At 38.2% G+C, this 10,672-nt stretch overlaps 1 protein-coding gene across 1 annotated transcript; it reads left to right on the forward strand.

Annotated features, from left to right (window-relative positions):
• The first annotated feature begins 3,761 nt into the window (after positions 1-3,761).
• On the forward strand, positions 3,762-8,064 carry LOC110308303 (cathepsin 7). Its single transcript, XM_021180754.3, has 7 exons — positions 3,762-3,887; positions 4,177-4,299; positions 4,383-4,523; positions 5,040-5,264; positions 5,698-5,860; positions 6,893-7,010; positions 7,965-8,064. The coding sequence occupies exons 1-7, from the start codon at positions 3,762-3,764 to the stop codon at positions 8,062-8,064; spliced, it is 996 nt and encodes a 331-aa protein (XP_021036413.1).
• The last annotated feature ends 2,608 nt before the right edge of the window (positions 8,065-10,672 follow it).

Here is a 10,672-nt window from a genome sequence, read left to right on the forward strand (position 1 = left end):
AGAAATATCAACACTGTTCATAGTTTCTAGCTATTATGGATAAAGCTGCTATGAACATACTTTAGCAAGTGTCCTTGTGATATGATGGAGCATATTTTGGATATATGTCAAAGCATTAGGCTGAAGTGTTGATGCCCCAGCAAAGAGGAGATGAAGGATTGCAGGAGCCAGAGGGTTCAAGGATACCAAGAGAGCAAGGACCACAGAATTAATTAGCCAGGACTCATAGGGGCTCACAGAGACTGAAGCAGCAATCACAGAGCCTGTATGAGTCTGCACTAGGCCCTCTGCATACATGCACTTTAATTCACTTTAGGCTTTTGTGGTACCCCTAACAGTTGGGGTAGGTATGACTCTGTCTATATTGTCTACTCCTGAGACCTTTTTCCTCCTCTTGGTTTGCCTTGTACCACATTTACATGAGAATTTGTTTCTAGTCTTATTGCATCTTACCCTGTATTCAGATGATATCTCTGGGAGTCCTACTCTTCTATGAATGGAAAGGGAGGAGCAGTGGACCCAGAGAATATAGGAGGTGGGAATAAGGTGAGTGGGTGGGATCAAGAGAGAAGGTGCTTTGGTCAGGGTGTATTATGTGAGAGATATATGAAGAAAAAACAAACTTATGTTTTCCTATATCTCAGGGATGAAATTGCCACTGATCCTGACCTCATATGATAAGTTAATGAGTTGCCTTATATGAGAAAATTTATACATGTAAGTGTTCACAGTCGTGAAGGATGCAGATGAATAGTGGTCCTAGCTACCTTTAGAGTGTGGGGAAATAACATCAAGGTCATGACAGAGCAGCTAAAAAGTTCAGGTGACCTACAATCAGATTTATTGATCACATTTGATACTTGAGGGCTTCTGAGAGATCCCTAAGGCTGTATAAGAAGGCAATCATGTTTTGATGAAGGTGCCTGTTCAAAATGGACAATAATTCATACAATGATTAGCTGCTGCCTAAGAAGAACTTATCCTGTGACACTCACTGGGTTATAACTAGGAACACTTTCTTAAGGACTATTATATATAAAGCTAATAAAATGGGGACAGTTGGCCGACTCAACATTTGTCCATTTATATAACAGAGTTCAAAGTCAAAATGGAAGCTGGGGATCTAAAAATGGAGAAGTATTGCAGCAAAACAGAATCAAAGTTGAAAGGCTATCTGTCCGGATAAATGTTAAAGATGATTACTACAGACAGGTAAGGATGAGTAGACCTTATCTTGTTCATTGTGGAGGAAGAGAACCTTGGGAGATCAGATAACAAAAATGACTTGTAGTGACCTGACTTATCAGGATACTTCACGGAAATGGGATAGTACAAGGATGTGCTTGATATCATGGGCAGAGACTCAGAACTCTGAATGTGGCACGCCAGGTATTATTAAGTAAAAAGTGATAATTACCCACTTCAAAGACTTACAGTCTTAATATTGCATTACACTTTATGGCATAATTATTCTTCACCATTTATCCTATATTTAAAATTTTATTGGTCAAGTTTAGATTTTGTACAAGTTGGGTATAGTGAGTAGAGTAGACAGGTAACACACATGATTTCCTTGATTAAAAGAAGCAACAAAATGCCACATTGAACACAAAAACAGAATGTGGTGTGTCCATGTAATACAATTATGTAACTTGAGTAGAGAAGGGTAATTTGTCCATACTGAGGACTAACTTATTTCCTAATACTTGCCTTTTCAATAATGGTACAGTGGAAATTACCTCTATCATGGCTACCATAAGGAAAAATACGTCACCTATGTTAGAAAGCAAATCCCTAAACAGAGAAAATAATGTGACTAATGCTGAGCTTGAAGACAGGGATTACAAGATCATTGTGTGCACAGTTTTCTGAAAGCAGGTGAAATCTTTCCTAAGATATACTTAGTGATGTTCGCATACCAATGATGATGTCGCAAAAGCCATTGTAATTTTTACTTAAAATGGTAATATTGGAAATTTTAGATAATATATGTGTCATTGAATCAAAACCTTGACAGGTCTGATGGTGGTTAGTAATGGCTACTCAACTTAACCTTAATTAGAGAAACATCAGATAGTTTCATGAGACCACATGGACTAGGGCCTTCATTTCCTTCCTTGTATTTAGCCTTGAAGAACACTTTCTATATAGTTACCCTGCAACTTTAGGCTTTTTAGGAACACTAATTGTGTTCCTCTGTGACACCAGAAAGAATGCATGTTATGGTCTGTGTTCTCATATAATCCCAATATACCTATATATTAAACATGAAATACAAGTGTAGAATATGCTGACTCAGCCTACTTCATGGTGGTAACCAACCTCTCATTATAAAGTAAGTGCTAGGCAGAGACCATCAAAGCTTTTTAAGGAAATGTTCTAACTCTCATTTTGAGGTACTATTGAGATAAAATGACTGCATAGCCTAAAGGTGTTTCTGTACTGTTCTCTGTGAAGGTCCATAAGTTCAATTCTCTATATTACACTAAAGGAAGCCCACATCCACCCCTCCAGGACAGGGAAGATCAGATTTCAGTAGAAGCCTGGAGGCCTGATCCAGTGACCCTTATAGCCAATTGGTAGAAGGAAAAGGTTGATGAGGTGGGCTGACTTGGTATTTAAACTCATAGTGAGGTGTTGCTGGTCCAGATCCTGACAACTCAGCAACCTCTGAAGAGACTGTGGAGTGCACCAAGATAGAAGCAATCATCAGAGGTGGGGCCCTGACTCTACTTTTCCTGGAAGGAAGCCTTGAGAGACTCCTTGGAAAATCAGGCAGGCCCTCATAAATCAGAATATCTTCTAAACTTCAGCAGCCCCATTGTGTGGAAGTGGGGGAGGTGAGGGAAGTCAGAGAGGAATCCAAGCCACACCTGGATCCAGGTTTGTATGGGTTCCAATTCATTGCATATCTGGTAATGGTCAGAGAGAATGACAGCTAGTACATGCATAGTAGGTGCATGTTCATCTCACCCTGAGCCTAGATATTTAATTTTTGAATATTGCCACTAGATAAAAGCTCATTTTCAAGATTGTCATATGCAGAGGAAATAGTAGGTGGCATGTCTCTGGCCAAAAAGTAGAAGAGGCATGGCTTATGAAACCTGGCTTGACCTGACCATGAAGTGATAAAATGTCTTTATGTATTACTTCATCATCCCTGGTGGCATTGGCTTCCAGTATCCTTCCCATGTGAGATTTTTCTCACTGAAGTAATGAAAGTATAGCAATGTCCCAAGGTAGACGAGAGTCCTAGTAACATTTGTCTTCTCTTTATTTTCTAAGGAGGGAAGTCTAGAATATTTTCTTTGAAAAGGGAATGTTTCAAATAAACTTATCTCCATCTCTCTACTAAAATTGAATGTGATACAATCTAAGCCCTAAGTCCAGAAGAAACTTTTGACTTACAATCACATGCTACATTGCTACATAAGAATTTTGTATCACTACATATTCTCAGATAAATGTTGTAAGTCCCTAGATATGTAGGTTCTTAAATTTGATGTCCATGGTAATCTCTCTGATCATGCAAATTTGCGGTGCATGCCATTTTACATGTCAGAACTTTGCCCACATGCTGTACAATTTTAAGTTAAAACTAAAGGCCATCCAGAACATTTTTAGTTCCAATTAATATTTAGCTATTTCCAAAATCTTTGAGTAAATATCTGGCAGAGTAGTTAGAATATTTTTCTCCAGCATGGATATAAGGGTTGGTATAGTCTCTGATTGGTTTTCTTTATTCTCTAGGTACTTGGAACATGACTCCTATTGTCTTCCTGTCCATCCTGTGTTTGGGAGTGGCCTTGGCTGCTCCAGCACCTGATTACAATTTGGATGCCGAGTGGGAGGAGTGGAAGAGGAGCAATGACAGAACATACAGCCCAGTAGGTCACATAGATACACAAAGAGTGCCCTTTGAGAGATTTTCACTCATATTGAGTTTTCATGGATATAATAGTAGCCTTAGATGCCACATCTACCTGTGGTAGTAATGTAACATAGGATGAACACACGGTGGCCACATGCCTGTTCATCAGAGTGTTGAGAGTGGTTTGTTTGTACCCCTGAGATCCCTCTCTATGGCCTTTGCATATCTGTAACAGTTAGTCTACATGGTCAGCTAGGACAGAAGCATAATCAGAAGTAAATGTCATCAATTACATTTATTTCCAGGAGGAAGAAAAACAGAGGAGAGCAGTGTGGGAAGGAAATGTGAAATGGATCAAACAGCACATTGTGGAGAATGGCCTGTGGATGAACAACTTCACCATAGAAATGAATGAATTTGGTGATATGGTGAGTGTGACTTAAATGGATTCACATTTCTGCCTTTGCTGTTTTATTGTTTAAATGGAGTCTCGATGTTCTTTTCTGTGAAGACTGATGAAGAAATGAAAATGATGACAGAAAGCTCATCTCCTCCTCTAAGAAATGGGAAACACATCCAGAAACGCAACCCCAAAATCCCCCCAACTTTGGATTGGAGAAAGGAAGGCTATGTGACTCCAGTGCGAAACCAGGTATAACAGCATCACATCCCTGTATTACCAAATTACTAGGATACAATATTCTTTTGGTATGCCTGTGTTATTTGACTGTGGTATGACATGCAGTTCACTTAATACTTTTCTATAACCTGAAAGCCACAGGTACTCAGCATTCTGTTACTAGTAACAAATGTTTCTTGGTTGTCCCAAATAATGAGGAAGCCCTAATACATTCCTTAGCAATTATAAGCCCATATATGTACAATATCATTTCCGGGCCTTACTTACTTTTGAATCTCCACCTATGGGTCCATTGTATTTCTCTCCAGCCTTAATTTATTCCATAAATGACATTTATCACACCTGCAGTACAGTAGATCACAGCTTTATATGTGTGTGCTTGTTGGGCTACTCACTGTTGCATTAGACACCACCCTATGGAGACTGACCCCTCTTACCTAGGCACCCATCAAATGCTGATAGTTTACCTTTTTTTGATAAAGTATGGAACTGCTTTTTGTATATGGCATTCTGTTTTTCCCTGCTCAGGGATCATGTGGTGCATGTTGGGCTTTTTCTGTTACTGCGTGCATAGAAGGTCAGCTGTTCAAGAAAACTGGCAAACTGATCCCACTGAGTGTACAGAATTTAATGGACTGCTCAGTATCTTATGGCACCAAGGGCTGTGATGGAGGCAGACCTTATAATGCCTTCCAATATGTGAAGAACAATGGAGGTCTAGAAGCTGAGGCAACCTATCCATATGAAGCAAAGGTAAGTGAATGTCTTATCTTGTCATAGTTCAGGTTGGGCAAGGGGAAAATATCAGAAAAATACACTGTATTCAGAGCTCACACTGAATGTAGAATTTCTCTGTGCCCCATCAGGGCTGCCATTACAGTACCCACCACTGTATAGTTGTTTGATTCTGTGTTTACTGTTTTTGTGCACATGAAGAATGTGCAAACCATTCCACATATAATACAGTTCTGCACCATAAAATTCTCTTATGGATAAGAGATGTCATTGAAGACATGAGAGCTGATTTTCAGCTCCAAATATCTCCATCATATTTCACTGCCTAGGAATCAGTGTAAAAGCACAGATATGGGGGTGTTCCATTGCAAAGTGTAGTGTTATGGTTTTGAATTATGCTCTCTAGAGGGTAGATTGAAGTCACCAAGTCTTGTAACTTTATCTTTTATAGGCAAAACACTGCAGGTACCGTCCTGAACGTTCTGTTGTTAAGGTCACCCGCTTTTATGTTGTTCCAAGGAATGAAGAAGCTCTACTGCAAGCTCTAGTAACCCATGGACCCATTGCTGTTGCAATTGATGGTTCACATGCATCCTTTCATTCATATCGAGGAGGTAAACATGTTTTCTTCTAGATATTAATGAAGAATGCTAGTACCACTTTGCTGTGTTGATGTCCAATTTTGTGTATGATTTGATGTGTACTAGCTGTTTTGCTTATCCATGCACTAATCAAGTATGTTGCTTCTATGAGACATGACATTTTTTCATTTTCTATTAGATATTTTCTTCAATTACATTTCATATGCTACCCTGAAAGTCCCCCATGCCCTCCCCCTGCTCTGCTCTCCAACCCACCCACTCCTGCTTCCTGGCCCTGGCATTCCCCTGTACTGGGGCATATGATCTTCGTAAGACGAAGGGCCTCTCCTCCCATTGATAGCTGACTAGGACCATATGCTACATATGCGAATAGAGACACAGTTCAGGGAGGGGAGTGGTATTGGTTAGTTCATATTGTTGATCCTCCTATAGGGTTGCTGACCCCTTTAGCTCCTTGGGTACTTTCTCTAGCTCCTTCTTTAGGGGCCCTGTGTTCCATACAATAGATGACTATGAGCATCCACTTCTGTATTTGCCAGACATTGGCATAGCCTCATGAGAGATAGCTATATCAGGGTCCTGTCAGCAAACTCTTTCTGGCATATACAATAGTGTCTGGGTTTGCTGGTTGTATATGAGATGAATTCCCAGGTGGGGCAGTCTCTGGATGGTCCTTCCTTCCATCTCAGCTCTGAACTTTGAGACATGACATTGCAATCCACATGAGTAATTCATTATTTATCATTATTTCTTAGCTTTTTTTTTTTTTTACTCTACTTTTCTCTGCTTGGTGTATCTTAAGGTATAGAGTTGCCTTTCTAGAACTGAACTCTAAAGAGTACCTTGAATTAAGTAATTTATGCTCAATTATGATTTCCTGGAATGACTTTATCTTAGTAAAATTGTAAGATGTCAAAATATCATCTTATATGGGTATAAGGAAGTATGTTTTGTCATTTTAGTCCAATTAGAAAATGCTTCACTTCCTGTTGTCCCCATGGTCAGCTTTCTGGAATCTTTCATTCCCTTGATTTTATTTTTCAGGTATATATCATGAGCCAAAGTGCAGACAGGATACTCTTGACCATGGCTTACTATTGGTTGGCTATGGTTATGAAGGCCATGAGTCAGAGAACAGGAAATACTGGCTGGTAAAGAACAGGTATACGCTGTGAAAGTTACTTGATTTTAAGATCTGAATGGATTTTCTATTGGCAGTTGGATTTTTAGATACTAGCCACAGAAAGTATTGTTGCATTAAATTGAAAAAGGAACATGTTCTTTTTTGTTGTTCAAATTTATGTGTTTGTGAGTGGGGGGGTGTGATATTGATATCAGTTGTCTTTCTCAGTGCTTTCCCATCTCATGTACAAGGCTCAAATTTCTCTGATCCTAGAATTTTCTATTTTGGTGTTAAGCTTATGCAGTTCATTCCTGTTATGTCCTCATTTCTGTGATTAGAGTTTGACTGGGAAAACATCTTATCTTTACAAAACATTATTGTCAATTATTTGTAAGTTATGTGTTTGTATGAATGAATTCTTTGTGGGACAGATGCTTTTTCATACCAGAAGATACCATTTTCCCCAGAGATCCAATTACAGAGGATTGTGAATTCATTTACATGGGTGCTGGGCAGGATTTTTTTTTTTCGGTTGAAGAAGTCCAAGGGGGCCCTAATCTGAAGCTCTAGCTTTAGAAGCCTTATCCTAGCATTAAGTGGAACTAGGAATCATACTCCAGAAGTTACATTTACATGATCTGGCTGATCTCTGTCTTTGGCTGTATCAACTAACATATAACATATAGCCAAGGAGTTTAGATTTTATCACTTATTTCCATGAGACCCAATATCATAGTTGTGCCACTGATTTTCTGTTTCTCAATTAATTGTTATTTCTGAACAACCTGTTGGTTGAAGGACATCCCAATTTTCCATGCTGTGACTTTTACTGTCTTTTATGAGATAATTCTTGGTACTCTGGTAGTTGGCCATCTGGATTTTCTGATGCTTTCTGTTAAGGTGGCCTGTAGTTCAGTTCTCAAATGGGGATTTGTTGTAACAATCCATTGTACTGTTTCTTTTCTTATAACTGGAAAATCTGATTTCTTTCAGCCATGGTGAAAGATGGGGAGAAAAAGGCTACATGAAGCTTCCCAGAGGTCAGAACAACTACTGTGGAATTGCTTCTTATGCTATGTACCCTGCATTGTGAGCTGCCTATGTGTATGAAGGAAGGAAAGATATTAAGGCAACACATACGGAAGATTTTCATCCTATTCAAAATGGCCAGCCTCTGCTGTATAAAAACATTTGTGTCACCAAACAACAGGGAAAAAGGTGAAATCTGTTGTATGTTTGGTTTAGTAAGTCATCACCATTGATGATGTTCTGAAGTGACTTATATAATTGAATCTTGTAATGACTTTATTTTATTTTTTCACTGTACCAAATGCTGTTCTTAAAAATAAAAGTTAACTACAAAGTTATCTTTTCTATTTTTGTCCAGTAACATTTTTGTGTTCAAACACAAAATTGTTCCTGATGATAGACCTTAATGCGGTTCCGATATTATAGGAGGAAGAATGGGTGGCTCCTCTGTGATGGATGCTATTTCATAGATGTTTTTGTCTGTTTATACTAGCAACTGTAGCCTAAAAGATTACATGAAAATTCCTGCATTTGACATTTTTAGCTGACATGACTTCATTCAGTTTCAATTATTGTCTTCTCTGTGCAATATGATAGCACCACATGCTACTCCTCTGTATGGTGCTGGGCTGTGACCCCTCCCTCTTCAGTACTTCAATCTTTTATGAGCTTTCTTGAGACTGAGTCAGAGACATCGAGGTGATTATATCTTCAGCTACAAGGATGTACTTTGAAAAGTTTATTCCCTTACCATGCTGAGTGATGACAAGTCATTTTAACTCAGGCTTTTGTATCCACAATCCTATTCTATTGCTGCTTATAGTTTTTCTAGCTAGAGCACACTTATGTGATGCCATTTTCTTTGCCATATGAATGTATAAACAGAAAAATAGAAATCCACACTTCTAAGTACTTATTCCATTGGGATTATTACTATCTGTGGTCTCAAGCATCTAGGGCAGGCATTAGAATATATCACCAGTATAGTCAGATCTTGTTTCAGCTTCCCAGTGCTTGACTACAGAGATTGGCCTTTGGATCTCAATAACCTTACATGCATGATCATTATCAAGAGACAGTTCAGAGAAGTGATCTTCTGTACATCTAAATTGACAAGTAGATCTGCTTAGCCAGACCTCTTTGCCTCACACTTATTTTTATCATATATCCTACTTATAACTTTTATAAAGACATAGGATTATTAATACAACAAATCTGTGGTTGGGCATATGATCAACTGCAACAGAATTGGAAGGGGAGGTACATTTTCATAGTGATATTTTTCTTCTATCCTTAATTACAGCTACAAGTCAAAGTAAACTTTATCCTGATTACTGTTATCTTGAAGTTGAAGTTCATCCCCACCTCTCCTTTCATCTGGATCCATTCTCTGACTGTCTCTCATTCGAAAATAACATACTTCTAAGAGATAACAAGAACACATAACAAAATAAAATATAAGATAAAATTAAACCCTTACCTTTAATTAGGACAAGGCAAACCAAGAGACAGAAAATATCAAAAGAATGCATTGTTATTCACAAAGTGAGAAGTACCATAAAATTACTACACTGAAAGCTATAATACATATGCAGAGGACCTGCTACAGATATATACAGACCCTGTCCTTGCTGCTTCAGCCTATGTGAACTCATCTGAGCCTTGCACAATTGATTCAGAAGGCTTTGATCTCTTGCTGTCCTCTATACCCTGTAGCTCTTACGGTGTTTCTGCCTTTCCTTTAGGGGAATCTCTGAGGTCTGAGGAGAGGGTTGTGATGAAGACAACCCATTTAGAGCTATATGTTCTATGCTCTGTCTCTCCCTGTCTATCTCTGTGTGTCTGAGTGTGTGTGTGTGTGTGTGTGTGTGTGATCACACATCACGTTTCTTGAAACTTTGTCCATGATAAGTCGTCGGTATCCTTACTTCTTATGACTCAGTGTGGGTTGTTTTGCCATGAACCTTCATTGAACACACTATGAATGAATGTCCAAAATACCTGAAAATAATCACTCTGTGTATCCTTAATCATGATTTCTTCTTTTTTTTTTACTGTACATAATAAGTGTTCTGCATTTATAGAAACATAATAACTACTATGGCAAACAGATTCTTTAATATATTCCTAACCCATTCCTCTTTAAATACCCACTAAATATATCTTTGGATTAGGTTGAGTATCTTTAATCTTTTAAATTGCCATTTGAGTTACATTCTTGAGTTTTAGTAAAAAGGCTCTAATGAATTTTGTCTTAAAACTGGGTAAGAATTAACAAAAATTCGTGAATATCCCTGAAACATATTTTGCTCTATTATCCTATTAGTTCAAACCTTAAATTACAAGTACTGATAATTATAAAATCAACATATTGAACATTTTTAAAACTGATGACAACAGTGTATATCCTGCAATATCAAGTATTCAGCCATGATTAATTATTATGCCAAAATAAATATCACATTCTTCTCATTAGTATATAAGTCTCCTTCTTATAAAATGTAAAGATTGTATCCATGGCAAAAACTGTTTGCAAAGTCCACGTTGGTGCTGAAGAGACAGATTAGTCTTTTGCAGAACTGGCTAATGTTGCAGACTACTCAAGTTGATTTCACAGCACCCACATGGCTGCTTACAATCTTCTTTAACTCTAGCTTTAAGTGATCTGCAAC

Source organism: Mus caroli, unplaced genomic scaffold, assembly GCF_978045245.1.
Source record: "Mus caroli unplaced genomic scaffold, Mus_caroli_1 scaffold_15, whole genome shotgun sequence".
NCBI classification, from domain to species: Eukaryota; Metazoa; Chordata; class Mammalia; order Rodentia; family Muridae; genus Mus; species Mus caroli.